The sequence below is a fragment of the Schistocerca americana genome, chromosome 3 (assembly GCF_021461395.2).
Source record: "Schistocerca americana isolate TAMUIC-IGC-003095 chromosome 3, iqSchAmer2.1, whole genome shotgun sequence".
Taxonomy (NCBI): domain Eukaryota; kingdom Metazoa; phylum Arthropoda; class Insecta; order Orthoptera; family Acrididae; genus Schistocerca; species Schistocerca americana.
In genome coordinates this window covers 595,281,795-595,298,957 of record NC_060121.1, presented here as the reverse complement: position 1 = coordinate 595,298,957, position 17,163 = coordinate 595,281,795, and the positions used below count along the sequence as shown (strand labels likewise).

At 40.6% G+C, this 17,163-nt stretch overlaps 1 protein-coding gene across 2 annotated transcripts in view; it reads left to right on the top strand.

Moving 5' to 3' along the window:
- The first annotated feature begins 343 nt into the window (after positions 1-343).
- Positions 344-17,163, top strand: part of LOC124607364 (zinc carboxypeptidase-like) — a 117,212-nt gene continuing 100,392 nt past the window's right edge. For both annotated transcript variants that reach the window (XM_047139673.1, XM_047139672.1), the window contains exons 1-2: positions 344-446; positions 8,838-8,997. In XM_047139673.1, coding sequence (XP_046995629.1) covers positions 8,845-8,997 — 153 coding nt within the window. In that variant the 5' untranslated portion in view covers positions 344-446; positions 8,838-8,844. The remainder of the gene's footprint in view (positions 447-8,837; positions 8,998-17,163) is intronic.

Below are 17,163 nucleotides of genomic sequence, written 5' to 3'. Positions count from 1 at the left end.
GCCGCCGGCGTGTCGCGTCGCCCTTGCTGCCGACACGAAACAGGGAAAACAAACATTTATGCGACAAATAGACGAAATAAAATACAAATTAAGTGGATAAATTTAAATCAACTGCCTTTACAAGCATTAAATTTAAGTGTGTTCTTATCCGTATTCGCGATAAGCAGCAACGTGACGGCTTTCAACGTTCTGTTATAAAACATAAACTATATCAGATATGGCAATCGTCTGCTGACTGTCAGATTGAGCGCTTAATTGCTTACTTACGGGAAATACGAGATACAGCTTTCTGATAATGCATAAGTGCTTTCTAGTTTACTTCAAGACCATAAACACATTACGGCAAGTGTCATTTCATCGGAGGTTCAGTATTCACTCCCAAGATCTACACGTCTTATAAGAAACACACTACTCACGCCCGGGTGTCGTTCTTACAAGACAACCTAGTAAGTATGTAACTGATAATTCGGTCTGGAGATTTTTTTGGTCTGTGATCGGTTTATCCGAGCTGTTACGTTCAGTGTTGAGTATATGTGATTAAAGAAAGATGTGAATTCACGGAAGTACAGTATATGTAAAATGTGATCCTATTGCTATACTACAAATGCTATACGCTGGCAGCTGCGGAGAATGGCAATTGCCACAGTCGCGGTTAAGCTGAGTCTGGATTTGTTATCCAAGTACCACAGAGAGTTATCAAATGTAAGCTTGCAGCTTGTTCCCAAGAGGTGTCTTTCTTCTATTTAGGAAAAAATAAATTTAGTAAGAACCATCGCTGATGTCAAAGACGATTGTGTGAAGAGTAATTTTTTAAATTTTACCCAATACTAAATGATAGTAAAACAATTTGAAAGTTAGGAGAAAACCTAGCCTCGCAAAGCATTCGGCATATATTTGTTTGTATCTCTTATACATGACCATATGAAATAACTCAAACCCAAAACACGTTTTACGAGAATAACATCGGAATATTACGAAATTTTAAACCTATGTGCATTCGCCTATTTCTGGTAGCAATATAATAAATATATAATTTCTTTTAATTTTATCAGAACAAGAAATGAGTTTTAGAAGGGGACGATTCGGCAGTGGTGGTATTTTTAATATAAAATGGCTTGTAAAGAAAAGGAAAGAATTTAACTTAGAAACGCATACAGCGTTTGAATGACGAAAATTCTTTTCATAAAGTCAACAGACAACTACTGTGACAGATTACGTAGAAAAGACGCTTCCCAAAGCTACTCTTTTGAAGCTCTTTACCGAAACAGTTAACAACAACACACAGCGTTAAAAAAAATTGCGGTCTCTCTGCAATCCTTTCGAACACCTACGTAGAAAACCTACTCAGAGCTTGGTACTATATGCAGATGATCAAATAATATTAGAAGAAAATGAAGATAATCTACAAAGAGCCGTTTACCAAAAAAATGGTTCAAATGGCTCTGAGCACTATGGGACTTAACATCTATGGTCATCAGTCCCCTAGAACTACTTAAACCTAACTAATCTAAGGACATCACACAACACCCAGTCATCACGAGGCAGAGAAAAGCCGTTTACCATTTTAATTTGTTGGCTTCTAAACATACCTGCAAGTTGTTGTGTATGAACCTCAACAATAGGCGTCTGGCACGTGCACTACTATTGTCTGCTGTTCATCGGCGGCGAAGGCTAGAATTTACACCCAAGTGTCGACAGGGGGGCCTTTCAGATTAATCAAGTTTTATTCTCCAACCAACAGATGGCTATTTCCGTATACGGCGTGAAACGTCTAAAAACAAACATCCTGCTACAATAGTAGAAATGGTCCAGGCCGGAGGAGGCAGCGCTATGGACTGAAGAACACAGCAGTGCCTGGGTGATCTCGCCATTCTGAAAGGGACAATGGATCAACACAGGAATGCATCTATCTTTGGGGACTATGCCCACCCCTACATCCGGTTTGTATTTTGTCGACACGGTGGCATCTACCAGCAGGAAAATGCAAAGTGTCACAAAGATCGCTGTTTGAGCGCATTGTTCGAAGAGCACCAGGGTGTGTTTACCGTACTCCACTGGTCACCAAACTGTCCTGATTTAAACCCAATCGCGAATCTGTGGGACCACCTCGACCAGGCTGTACACGCAATGAATCCTCAACCGAGAAACGTAGTGCAGGTGGCCAAATCACTGGAGTCAGCATGGATCCACGTCGTTGTCGGTATCTTCCAGAGCGTCGCTGACTTGCTGCATGTCTCCCAACGGTTCGTACGGCAAAAGGTGGTCGTTCAGGATTTCGAGAGGCAGTTAAAACAATCAAAAGTAGCACCTTCGCTCAAGAAAGGAAATGCAGAAGACGGAAAATTACAGCCCATTTCCCTGCAATAAGCATTCTCAAAATTAATAGAAGCAATTATGAAAGACAGATCTTTCAAGCGAATCACAGTTTGGTTTCCGAAGTGGCAAAAATACGGAGTCAGCCATAGTAGAATTCACGAATGTTGCACTTGATGCTCTTGATAAAGATGAGTTTGTCACAGGCATATATTTGGATCTTTGTAAAGCGTTTGGTACAGTCGACCACAAGATTCTATTAAATAAATTACAAGCATTAGGAATAAGAGGTGTAGTTAATAACTTGTTTCGATCATACCTACAGATAGGGTACAAAGAGTAGAGATAACACATACTTCAACTAGATCTAAACATTTAGTAAAACATTTATCAGAACCAAAATGCATTAATACATTAATATAGAGGTTCCGCAAGGTAGCATATTAGGACCAATACTGCTTTATATACATCAATGACTTTCCCAATAGTGTTACTTATGGTAAAAAATTCTCTCCGCTGATGACAGCAATATTATAGTCACTGAGAAAACAAGAGAACTCCTTGCCAAGAACACAAATGAAACTCTCAAGGAAGTTATGATTGATCAATAAGCAACAAAGTGACATTGAACATAAAGAAAAATAATGTCATGAATTTCAGTTTGAAGAGGAAAAATGATACTGTTACGTTAAATGTAGATGGCACCTCTACAGACTGTGCAACAAATGCAAAATTTCTGGAAATGAATATTGATTCTCAGTCTAAGTGGTGTGAACACACAAAGGTACTTCAAACAGAATGTTATCAGCATGTTACGCCCTTAGACTCCTATCATCAGTGTGTAACATGCAGTGTCTTTTAGTTACATGTTATTCATATGTACACTCAGTTCTTAGCTATGGAATTCCTTTTGGGGAACAAACCCTCAAAATATGAGCATAGTTTTCAAACTCCAGAAAAGAGCTATAAGAATAATAACCAAAAATACTAGTCGAGCTCATCGTAAAGATCTGTTCAAAACACTGGGGATTTTAACTGCTTCACATGAATACATTTACCAGTCAGTTGCACACATCAAAAATAACATTGGTAATTACTGCACAAACAGCTCTTTCCATGACCATGCAACAAGAGATAGACTCAGCTTACATTTGCCAAAAAATGAACACAAAACTGAAAACAACATTTTCTACCAAGGAATAAAACTGTGCAATAAATTACCAAAAGAGATTAAAGAAATTTCAAAAATACACTTATTTAAATAGGCAGCTAAAAAGTATCTGTTATGCAATACGTTTTATCCATTAAAGGATTTTTTACCTACATAAAACATAGTGCGGGTTTGATAAAAAATGTTATACAAATAAATAATTATAATAATGATTATAAAACATCCAACATTCCACATAACACCCTCACATTATTTTTTTCCTTCTTTTTTTCCATTCTAGAAACACTCCCTACTCAAGCTATGCATACCACAATACAAACACCTCTTTCTGAGCTCAGTATCTCACTCATTATGGAGGGATGCTGACTCAGTTTCTCAGGATAGCAAATGGGAAGTTGTGGTACAGAAAATGGCCCAGAGAACAACAGTGGGTGTTTGTGTGTGTATGTGTGTGTGTGTGTTTGTGTGTGTAGTAAGTGAAGTGTTACAAAACAATGGGTGTGTAGTGTGTGCAGTGACTGATAGTGAGATATGAGTGAACAGTGTGGTATTACATTATTTAACAAGTCATTTGTAAAAAAACCTATTGTATACCAGGAGCAAATCTAATGACTGTCTGTTGGGTTGTGTTGGGTTGTTTGGGGGAGGAGACCAGGCAGCGAGGGCATCGGTCTCATCGGATTAGGGACGGATGGAGAAGGATGTCGGCCGTGACCTTTCAAAGGAACCATCCCGGCACTTGCCTGGAGTGATTTAGGGAAATCACGGAAAACCTAAATCAGGATGGCCGGAAGCGGGATTAAACCGTCGTCCTCCCGAATGCGAGTCTAGTGTGCTAACCACTGCGCCACCTTGCTCGGTGAATGTCTGTAACTAGAAGTCTGTAAATATATGTGTATACTAATTAGCTTATTTTAAACTGGTCTAAGCTTGTAAATACTTTGACATGTCCTATATCCTAGGAAAAAGAGATCTACGGATGAATAAAGCTACTACTACTGCAATCACATTAATGTGATTGTACATTGTATTTGTCGTATCAGTTCTTTAAATAGAGCGTTTGACTTTCTAAAGTAGGGTTAAATCAATACATCCATCTTAACAAGGCATGGCTGAAACATTCAGCCAACAGTGTCTGTCTTCTCGTTTTCCAAACGTCACAGAATCTTTGTCTTTTGTGTGGAGATTCTGTAAGACACCCAGTTAAAAGTGTAGACAACTTACAGTAGGATCTCTGCTGATGCTTGTGACATCACATTCAATAATAGTGCTCTACAGGTATAGTTCTAAAATGATGTTTGGAAGAATTTCGCTGACAGCTGATTTCGCTGCTTAAAGCCGCATCATCTGGTGCATCCTACATGGTAACGAGCAATAAGTTATACAGTGTCATCATTTTGTGGATTTAAAAATTAAGAAAAGAATGTCTAAAATACACTCATACTTACAAAGTTAAAAGGTCATAGGCATACCCATTGCTCCTTGTCCAAATTTACCATTCAGTGAATATTTTCAGCACTGAGGCGAACGAAAGGTAACTAAGATGTGCTCATCCTATTAGGACATTCATTTAGTACTAAATGCTGATAGGTGAAATATACAGTAAGAGAAACATGCGTAACGCAGCAAGTTATTACGAGATGACATTCGTTGCTGTACGGCAACTTAGTACGGTAGCTGCAGGGTGGGTATGTTTTTTTTCTTTTGCTCACAGCACAGCTGACGCTGCCCGTTGTGAGAACTGTATAGCGTAACATTCAGTCGATGCGAAGATTCATACCCCCCTACGAATCTAAATAATCCATATTAGTTATTATCCGATTTTGTTCAAATTTGGTACACAGCCTTTTGTTATTCATGGAATGATGCTCTCAAAACTTCAGATTATTAATTATTATAGCTCTGAAGATAAAGAGAATTACCTAAAACTCCTAGAACCTACGCTTGTTTTTCAAAACCAAGTTATAAACAACAACAGATTCACTTTCATTATCTTTTGAAGCCATTACAAAGTTATCAGTGCATAAAAATCAATTAATTAGAATTTTCTTTTTAAAACTTAAGTCACTGGGTACTACGTAATACGAAAATCGGTCAAAATTTTTATTTGATTATATTTTACCTGGTGAGTGCGTGAGAATGATTGAGAGAGTGTATGTCGGACATGGGTTAAAATTCAATATTTCGTTTTACGTAAAACCTTGTACAAATGAACCGTGGGAAAGTTATGTTACAATCACGATTTAGGTGAAGTATGTCGGTGTGTGCTTGCTTTTGTATAAAATTAGGCAGAATGGAAGTTAAAGGCAGAATAAGTTTATTTGTCAGTTTGAAGAATATCTCGAACTTCGTTTATTTTGATTAAATAAAATACAAGAATTTGAAGTTCTGCTGCCATTAATTACTATGAAATTAGTGATTGGTTAAGGCAAGATCTCCTACGAGAATGATCTGGAAGGAACTTCTGATTGGTCATTTATGTCAACAGCCGATCTGAATTAAGCTGTTCCTGCGTGAAAATAGGAATGGGAATGTAAGAGAGTACCTCGAGGAGAATCACTTGCTAGGCGGTCTAAGGAAAACACGATGTCAGATCGCTCCTTAAATGGTTCAAATGGCTCTGAGCACTATGGGACTTAACTTCTGAGGTCATCAGTTCCCTAGAACTTAGAACTACTTAAACCTAACTAACCTAAGGACATCACACACATCCATGCCCGAGGCAGGATTCGAACCTGCGACCGTAGCGGTCGCTCGGTTCCAGACTGAAGCACCTAGAGCCGCTCGGCCATACAGATCGCTCCTTAAAAATACTCTGTAAGATGAGGGAATAGTGAGCTAATTTCGGTTCGAATATATCGTGACTGAAGCGACTGGAGTTACGAACATTTTAATGAAAGTTTGGTGTTTCTAAATTAAATAGTTTGAGAGATATGAGCGTGTGAATTTCCTGGTCGTAGAAACAAATCCGCGTGGCGTCTTCCGTGCTCTGTTCGGAATATTTTGAAGAGAACCTCTTACGAAGAATACCACTGAAACGACGAAATGCTTAACTCGCGAGTAGTTGAGGGTCTGTGACTGATAGAACGTGAGAATTAGTCGGATCAGACTTACTAAAATTTGGCTACTTTTCGAGTGAATATTTGCTATACAGACAGTGAACTTTGGATGATAACGTTTTACCATATTAAATGCGGACTTGGTAGCCATTTCATGTGTTTCAGTATGAATAATAAGCAGAGTTAATCTTATTTTAAAAGCTTTTCTGCAAGCAAACTGAAGATCACAAACGCCCGATTTTTTAATCATGAACTTTAAGGAACGGACTTTCAACTAGAGTTGCGCAGCCTCTGTGTGGTAGGTATTAGGTGGTGGTTTCACCAACGCTGCTTTATGATGCTTAGCACGTATCTGCTACCACAGAGTGAAGGGACATTGGTAAGAATCCTACCGAGGTAGGCAGACTGAACGATAGCGTTCACAAAACCGCAGACTACCGACCCCGCCAAGCCGCGTATGGTTCAATATTGGCATACATCTAAAAAGTAAAAGGAAATATATATTATAGTGAGAGGACGCTAAAATTCCCGCGGCACAGTGCTAATTACTGTGGCAGTGTCTTACTTGTGTGACGGCAGGGCAACGTGGAGTTGGGCAAAGTAAAAGCAGCCCGCACGAGCGACTAAGAGAGATTAGTCGGCTGACGGAACGGAAACTGTCCACATGGACAGTGTGACGTCATATACACATGACTAGGAGCTTTGGGTTTCTGGCTTAAAAAGCGATAATAATACAGAATTTTATTATTTCCTAACACCTGATCTTATAAATCAGTCAAAATTAATCAGATTGCTATGCTGCTTTAATCCTAATTGCTCTCATGTTTTCAAATCTCGTCCGATGCAGTACCCCAAGAATCAATCTTTCCTTCTCATCCCGTGCGGTAACTCTCCCTTGACCCGTGGTTCTGGGTGCCTTTCCCGAAATCTACCTCTTCTACTAGACCTCTCCAGTCATTTTCCTTCACCACTCTTCCTTTCCCTTCAACACTTCTGCCCGAAGAAGGAGCCACTAACTCCGAAATCATGCCTAATTACAACCTTCTTGAATGTGCGTGTTCTGCCGCCGCTTGGTGAGTAGATCTTTTATCTATATAATTAAATTATTTAATCCTAATTGGTTATTCAACGTGAACTGTGCAGTTCCTTTTTTGTGTCTAAAAGTTTCTACTTCTTCTAATGCCGGAAACAAAATATGACTTTTTTATTAATATTTTTAAATTTTCTGAAGGGCTTGTGATGCTGTTTTCCTCTTCGTGTAAGTGCGCTGTTACTGCAGATCGGGGATTATTTAAATTAAACTGTACCTGTAATCTTATTCGAAATGAGCTACCGGTTTGATCCACATATTTTTATAGGAATCATTGCACGTAATGTAGTATACCCCACTTAACTATATTTATTTACCACCGCTTTACCTTGGCCTGAGTTTTCTATGTAGACCCGAAAAAGTAAAATAATGTTGTTAGGTCTCATACGTATGCCTACTGTTTCGAATACTGTACCCAGATATAGTATTCTACAAAAAATACAGAATCCCTTTGTCTGCTCGGCTGAACTAAGCGTTATAAAAGCTGCTTCTCATCCCCTATAAGAAAGAAGATTTTTCTTTTTTAATACACTTTTATTAACTGAGTAAACAAATTCTGGATCGTAACGGTTCTGATACGTCATCTACCGCTTAACCTCATATTCAGGCATTTAAGCTTCACTTGTAAGGGGCATTTTATGCATACAATTTAAATGTCTGGGAATGTCGCGGATTTATATTTCATCGGTGACATGACTGCCTGTTTATAACGAGACCTGTCATACTTGGCTTTCGTTAAATACCGAAGTCAATATTTCCGCTTTTTACGGTCACTTTGTGGTCCAGAAAAGGTAAAGTGTCCTTCTCAGTGCATTGTCCAGTAAACTGTATCGTGTGCTTCAAACTGTTTTGATCCCAGAGGAACTGGTCGCTTTCAGTATTATTACTATAATACAACATAAAACCTTCGTCAGCATGTTTATCCCATAAAATCAATCATCCATCTTGTTGAGGGGATTTTGTCATAATTTCTTCCTCAAAGTGCACTTTAAAAATATTTCCTGTGCAATAGGCAGGTGGCCGTTCAATGGTTAAGCTTCTTTGTTGTGAATAAAAAACGTCGCCGAATTTAAAAAAATTAAAAAATAAAAACAATTTTTATTAAGACCAGCATCCCTTCCAGCTGCTTAGATAGTCTCTTCGGTAAAGTACACAGATGCTCTGCGATGATAGTTTGCACCTGAACAATAGCCCTGGGATTCAGTTCCAGGATGATGCGAGGAATCCTGCTGTTCCTGGTGGCTGGTCTTGCGCTGGCTGCTGGAGAGAAGTTGCGCTACGACGACTACCGAGTATATAGGGTTCTGCCAGCCAATGTGGACCAGCTGCAGTTCCTCAATGGGCTTGCCAGGTACCACAGTGACGTGAGTATTCTTCGAACCATCGTCCACATATATTTCACGAGCACCTCGACTTTGTGTTCTTTACACCTAATAGGCTAAAAGATATGTGTCAAATATTTGAATCTAAATCACTGTCTCTGAGTTTCGAAATACTTTCCATTCATTAGAGAGATTGACTAATGAAAATATACTCAGTAGTGATCTGTAGCACCATCAGTGACGGGCGTTATACAATATATAACGTAGCACACGGAACCTTCAATACACAAGATGGGCTTTTCTTGCCACTTAATAAATTGTAATAGAGCCACTACGTTTCGTTCTACACTGACGGGAAAAAATCGCAGCACCAAAAGATAATTAACGTAGAGTAATAAAGTTCCGGGAATACATTTGTCTAGCTAACATACTCCAAATGTTAAATGCTGGTACATTAATAACCGGTGTAACCCCCATACTGTTGAAGACAAGCACGAAAACGTGCATTCAGTGTGTTGTACAGGTGCCGGATGAGAGTTTTTGGGATGGAGTACCAAGACTGTTGCACTTGGTCGGTCAATGCGGCGACGGTACATTCCTGTCGTGGCTGACGCTCTAGTTGTACTCCGATGATGTCCCGTATATGGATAAAAATCTGGTGACTGAGTAGGCCAAGGCAACAAGTTGACACTATTTAGAGCACGTGGGGCTATAACCGCAATATATGGGCGAGGGTTATCCTGCTGGAAAACATCCCTGGTGTGCTGTTCATGAACGGCAGCACAGCAGGTAGTACAATTTTGCAGTCAGGGTGCGTGGGATAACCATGAGAGAGTTCCTACTGTCTTAAGAAATCGCACCACATACCATGACCATTGTGTCTAGCACGGAGGCAGCTTGGTTGCAGACCCTCACCTGGCCTCCTTCTAGCCTACACACGGCCGTCACTGGCACTGAGCCAGAATCAGCTTCCATCAAAAAACGCAGCAGACCTCCATCCTTCCCTGCAAATGAGCTTTCGGTGGATGCCACCACTGTTGCTAATGGTGGTTGCGTGGGGTTAGAGGAATGAACGCTACACGTTGTCCAGCTCGGAGCCGTCCTTGTAGTTACAGATTTGTAACTGTTCACTGTCTCACTGTGATGCCAACCGCCGGCCGGTGTGGCCAAGCGGTTAAAGGCGCTACAGTCTGGAACCGCGTGACCGCTACGGTCGCAGGTTCGAATCCTGCCTCGGGCATGGATGTGTGTGATGTCCTTAGGTTAGTTAGGTTTAAGTAGTTCTAAGTTCTAGGGGACTGATGACCTTAGAAGTTAAGTCGCATAGTGCTCAGAGCCATTTGAACCATTTTTGATGCCAACCGCCGCTCAGATTGCTCTTGCAGATGCAGTGCAATACGCCAGAGCAGGACACTGAATAAGATGGTATTCCCTCTTGGTAATGCCACGTGGCCGTCTGGTGCCCGTTCTTCTTGCGACCGAACACTCTCGTGACAAAAGCTCCCATCAGTCGCGTACTGTCGCTACATTACTCCCAACTCTTCCGTAGCTCTTTACACAGCCGCGTTCAAATCCAGTGAGATGTTGTCAGTGGCTTCGTAGGGTCTGCACCACATTCGCATCCTACCATCAGCTCTTTCCTACTAGAATCGGGAGTCATCTGAACAGACCACAGGTTTCGAGTCATCTAGGATACTCACGAGGCCTGGAGAAGCGTTTCAGGCGATGTCATGCTGTTAGCAAATGGTCCTACTGTAGTAACAGATACTTTCGTCGTACATCCCACATTGATTTCTGCGGTTATTTGTTGCTTCTCTGTTACCACTGACAACACTACCCAAACGCCGCTGCTCTCGCTCGTAAAGTGCGTTATTTGTGGTGAGAGGTAGTGCCTGAAATTTTGTATTCTCGGATCACTATTGGCACTTTGGATCTAGAGATATGGAATTCTCTGACGATTTCCGAAATTGTATGTCGCATGCGTCTAGCTCAAACTACATTTCGCTTTGAAAAGTGTGTTAATTCCCGTCGGCGACCATAATCACGTGGAAAACTTTGCCACGTGAATCACCTGAGCACAAGTGAGAGGCCCACCAATGCACTGCCCTTTTATACGTTGTGTCCGCGATGCTACCGCTCTCTGTATATGTGCATATCCCTATTCCATAACTTTTGTCAACTTAGACAGTTGGAAGAAATTGTGTAAGCTCCGCACTATATGAATGTGTATGAAACTTGGCCCAAATTTACCTCTCACTCTGTAAAAAATCTGTCTATAGGCAAACCTTCGTACCCACCAACTTAAACTCTTATGCTAACCTTTGACTAAACAGAACCTAATTTGGAAACGATAATCCGGCCCTAATTAAAATTTCCACTTACTTCGTGTTTTCACAACGCTGCTGCAGATTTCTCGAAAGCCAACACCAAATAGCAAGCAGGAAGCGGCTAAGCTAGAGTTTTATTTTTAAATAATATTTCCAAACAATATACAAACAGTTGTATACCATACGGTGCAATTTGGCCATGCGTAATGAGAAACAGTGTGATGGGGAGAGTGACAGTTCTTATCAAATGATATTCCAAGACAACGATTTTTTAACAGATTATGTATTCAAAAGGACAGAGTAAAATTTCGCCTGACAGTCGCACATAACATTGGTCCGAACAACACTATGCTTAGCAAAGTGAACAATGATTTAAAAAGGGTACAGTGTTAACAGACAATTTCTATAAAAATCAAACAGCATAATCATTTGATATCTGAGTGTATGATGTAGAGAAATAGGGGGGGGGGGGGGGCTTTCTCTTAGCTCTGAGCAAGTGAACAAAGTTAACTAGCCGACGGCAATCATTTCGACGAACTACTGGCGCAGTGTTGCAATCTTACCTCAAACTTCTTCTCCTCAAAAATAAAAACTTTGTTCAAATTTTAGATTTCTTTCACCTTCAAATATATACAACATATTCATCCTTGCTGTCCTTTATAATAAATCTTCCTTCATCTGACACACACAACCACAAGTTAACATAGCACTGCTGAATACGTCCATCACCCACCACACTTCAACGAAGATTGTATCAGACTGCGCAGAGGTAAATACTGTGCCACAACAAGAACAAACATTTTTTCATAGCTCTCTCTCCGACGAGCACATCGACAACTTACAAAACTCAAAATGGCATACCCAGATACAGCTGTAGCTGGCTGCAAGAGGTGTATCTATTAAGTACCGGTCAGAATAACGCGAGCAGCTGTATATATGGGTCAAATAGTGAAGATTAGAAACTTTGCAGTGAAGCCACTATGCCTGGCAAGAAAGGTTACTGCAAAGGACCTGAACACTGTCCTCGTCATGCATCCCCCCCCCCCCAAATAAAAGTCGCTTACTAACAGGGGTCAAGGACCACCAGTACAAGAATTATTGAGAAGCTGGAATAGCCTGCTTAATGCAGTATTTTGGAATATCTTACTGTGGGCTACGTGACATCCGGGTATTACATCGTTCCAAACCAGTTTTCGACAGTTTTTCATTTGCAGAAAATAAAGATTAACAAATGGAAGACATTTTAGTCCTTCTTTTGAGCCCTCAACGGTGCGCTGAATCTATAGTGAAAGCTGGATGCAACGAAAGTCAAACTGCCACTAACTGTACTACAGGCCTGAATATGCAAATGATTATCATTCCATCACAACAGCACAGTGCACGTAGGACCAACACTATCTACGTTACGTGTGTCATGGACTGCGCTGCTAGTCCCGGCGGAGGTTCGAGTCCTCCCTCGGGCATGGGTGTGTGTCTTTGTCCTTAGGATAATTTAGGTTCAATAGTGTGTAAGCTGAGGGACTGATGACCTTAGCAGTGAAGTCCCATAAGATTTCACACACATTTGAAGTCCTCACGTTACATGCAATAAGGAAAATTACATGATGCGTATCTTATTCAAAAATCACATTTGAATGTTCTTTGTCTGCGACGATATCGTACAAGAATGAGAAACATTAAGCGGTCAGAACACGATATTCCTGCTCGCATTAGTCGGGATCCTACGAATCTGAGACCAAATAGGAATCTATATATTCAGGATGTTTATAATCAACACTGTGGAGGATCTCAGGGCTCGAGAGGACAGACAGGGTAAAGTTGCCATCAATGGACGAGTTAATTTTTGTCACAAAGGAAAGAAATCCTATGATTCAAATGTTGTGATAATGAAATGCCAAAGTTGTTCAGGTAATCTACATCACAGCGCAAACGGTTATTCCTGAAATACATTTAACACCATCAAAAACAAGTGCTGAATTATTTTACCTAAAGGTTTTCTCGTGAATACACATTTCCATCAATGGACCAGTTGAATTCCATGAGGTATATGCGAAATTTCGTGATTAAACACCTCATTCGAGAATACTACGCCCTGATGGATTTGAATATGGCCGCACAGTGATTAAGTGGAAATAAATTTCAATGCGAACGATGAATATTGATTTTGAACATAAAAAGGAGTAAATTAGACAGACGTTGAAGTGTAGTACGATTCTAAACTGGCATTATTATGAAATTAAGTAAAATTTAGTCTACTTTATAAAACAATTGCCATTGCGTATAGTTGTTGAAAGACTATGAGGCAGTTCATACTCTTTTCCGTAACACAGGGATATAGTCAATTTGCTATTAAAACAAAAGTAACTTTTAGTGTTCTTCCTATCTCAACCGCAGCTTTCATACACCGACTTCCTATATACCATGCACTGAATCATGACTTCCACTGATCGATTTTGAAATGACAAAACCAATCATTGTTGTCCGTGTTTTCCATTTGTTTCCTTTGACTCACTATAGGCAGCTCTCTCTTAAGGTTAGCGGAAGGTTAAGCGCTTCATTGTAATTGATCATTCTATGGAGAACTTGTTAGTATTAAAGCTTTCAGTGTGCCTTTTCTTGACCTGGTCTTCACTGACGTGACAATTTTGGAATGGGAGACGTGCTTGCTAAATGGAACAAAAAAAAATAACTGGGTCCAACGGTAATTTTTCCAATTTCCTTTGTGGTCGTTGATGGTCTAGCTGGGTTTCTAGCCATGCGTTGAACCAAACACCTCCTCCATCTCTGTTGGTGGTGAAGTAGCAATCTCTCCCACTACTGGTAACTCCTCACTGGATGGGTCAGAGTGAGCTGCATTACAGACATAAAAGTGACGACCCTGAAAAACATATCTGACTACTGAACGGACCCCATAACGACCAAGTCCTTTAGTTGCCGTCTTTATAGTTCCTGCCCTCCCATATGCTTTTCCAAAAATTACTGAAAGTGGGAGCTCGCCGGATTTGCAGAAAGACACGTCTAAAGGCTGCGGTATGCCCTAAAAGATAAAGCAATGTCATTCTGTCTCTCGAGGTAGATGTAGTGCTTCGGGATTTTTTGTATGGGTTGCATGGCCATCAAGCAGAATAAGATTCGTATGATCCTTCACAGGTTTTACATTAGCCATAAGATGTTCCAGATATTTCACAAATAATTCTTTGTTTATGTATCCGCTATCTGAAATGAAAAGTCCCAAGAGGTGCACCATACTTCAGCTCATGTTTACCACGAACTCGGTCAAAGATCAACATCGGCGGTACGTATTGTTCAGCAGAATTGAGGCCAAAAACAACAGCAGATATAACACAACGTTCTCCGGTTGAGATCGATCGAATTTCTTTTTTCCCTCTCTTAGCAGTTACTTTCCTTGTCTTTTTCTGTACAGCTAAAGTCCAGTTTCATCGACATTAAAAACTGCAGGTCCTTCAAACATGTTCTCATCGACTGTCTTCGTGAGAATGTCAGAAAAGTTCCTCACCTCTCACTTCGTTGGAACCAGTGGCACGAGCCATGATATGGCCCCTGGCTGTCTCAACGAGACACTGCTTCATAAAATTATAGTAACATTTCTTGTGGACATCTTTTTCTCACGGTGAAATCTAGGTGGTATATTGTTTCTTCTGGCAACTTCGAATGCTATCATTCGTAAGATCTTACGCGTGCTGGAAAACATGCGCTCTTCTGATTGCATCACATGTTGACATATAAATGCTCCACTTCAGAAGATAAGTCACAAACACTGTCGATTACTTTTTTTATTCGCAAAGCAAACCAATCTTATCCATCCAGATGACGTTTGAGAGTTGCTTTGGGAACGCAATACTGCTTCGTAGCAGCATTCAAACCGAGATCATTATTTCGCACAGCATCAAGTGTTCGCTGCTCATTCTCTTCCTTCCATTTCCTATATTTAACTCCTTTTGGCGATTTGAAAACTGAAAAACAATAGTTCAAATATACTTTAAACAATCATAAAATGAGTTTCATAGCTCTAAAAACTTTATTGGGCTTCTGTCTGGTAAACTTTAAAACCATCTGAATTTAAATATGCGACTGCTAACTGCAAAATAGACTTGCTTTTCGTTCCAACGTATTTCAAAAGTGCGTGTGACAGAAAGGTTGTAGTACTAAATACAGCTAACCAATGTTTTTAACTCAACTTACTAAAACAATTGTGATGTACCAGCATGATTTTATATCTTTTGTTAAATATTTGATTGTTTTTATTGTCTATAAAATGCAATATTTGTACCGTGAAGCATATTTATGTGCCTATGAGAGGAACAGAAATGGTCCTTGAACGTCTTTCTTGCCAATAAAATAATAAATAAATAATACCCTTTATACAGACGATGGTCTTAAGTAATTTTACGGTGTTTCCATGAATCACGACCAGTGGTTCAATAGCTGCAACACTGTAGCGTCTGCTGTACACTCTATTAGATAGATACTTAGCCCGCATCTCGTGGTCGTGCGGTAGCGTTCTCGCTTCCCACGCCCGGGTTCCCGGGTTCGATTCCCGGCGGGGTCAGGGATTTTCTCTGCCTCGTGATGGCTGGGTGTTGTGTGCTGTCCTTAGGTTAGTTAGGTTTAAGTAGTTCTAAGTTCTAGGGGACTTATGACCACAGCAGTTGAGTCCCATAGTGCTCAGAGCCATTTGAACCATTTTTTAGATAGATACTTATGGCAAATAATACAAATCTAAATATGTCCATGAAAAGTAAGTAAGACACACATACCAATGGTACACACCAAGTAGACCTCAAATAAGCGATGTTATCACAATCCAATCCAATCTGAACCCGTCAAATTACATAATTTTCTTCATGCGTTTACTTCAAATCTTCGCTGTAGCCTACAACTTTCAAACTAAGACGGCGGCTGGTTTCCTAACTGGCAAGTCAGTTAAGCATAACTAGATGGCAGCAGCTGTCGACGAAACAAAAACATAGCACTCGTCCATCTATGGAATCGGTCCACTGATGGCAACCTCGCCCAGTCTTGTTAGTCGGCCATGGAAGATCCTACAGCTGTGTCACGCACTTTGTGTCAGGAATTGGGCTTGTATGCAGCAAGACAAGTACAGACACGTACAAGGTGGTGACGCCTAAAGCGCCACGTGCTGACAGCACATCGACCATAGTCGCGGTTTCCTTTGATGCGGCAGCAGAGTAGGGCGCCGACAATGGTGTGCCCAGTATAAACGATGGACCTAGCAGTGGTACCCACGCCGCCTTTCCGAACTAGTCCCGATATTGCGTGCAGCATCAATATATACGTATCTGTGTGTGTTTGTGTGTAGGTTTGAAGAAACTGTCAGTCTATATTTGCTATCGTCATACTTACTCAGCACATAGCGTGATGGTATGAGCTTCCATTGTGTACACCTATGGTTCACATAGACGTTCATTTGGGCAACATCAGTTACATTTCTGACAAGTTACGCCTGGTGTCCGTCTCCATTATGTTCTGTTTCAACAAGATAACACATGTTACCTGTGCCGTGCTGCACTAACCAGATGAAGAGGGCGTTCGACTATTGCTGTAGCCGGTACGTTCTCCAGATTCCTCACCCAACGAAAAACCTGACTGTGTGTTGCCGAGAAAGTTTCGCGCTACCACTCGCCAACCAGTATAACTGATGAAATCTGGCGTTACGTCACACTAACAGTACCATAACATTACTCATCATACAAGGCGTCCCAGCAGGAATGGCCAATATCGAGCAATATGTTAGGAACTGTATTAAAAGTCTAGTAGACATGGGGTCTAAAATGCATAGATTAAAAACTATAAGCACGCCTTCACCTTCAATACTGTGAAGCAAATTTCTTCTAAAGCA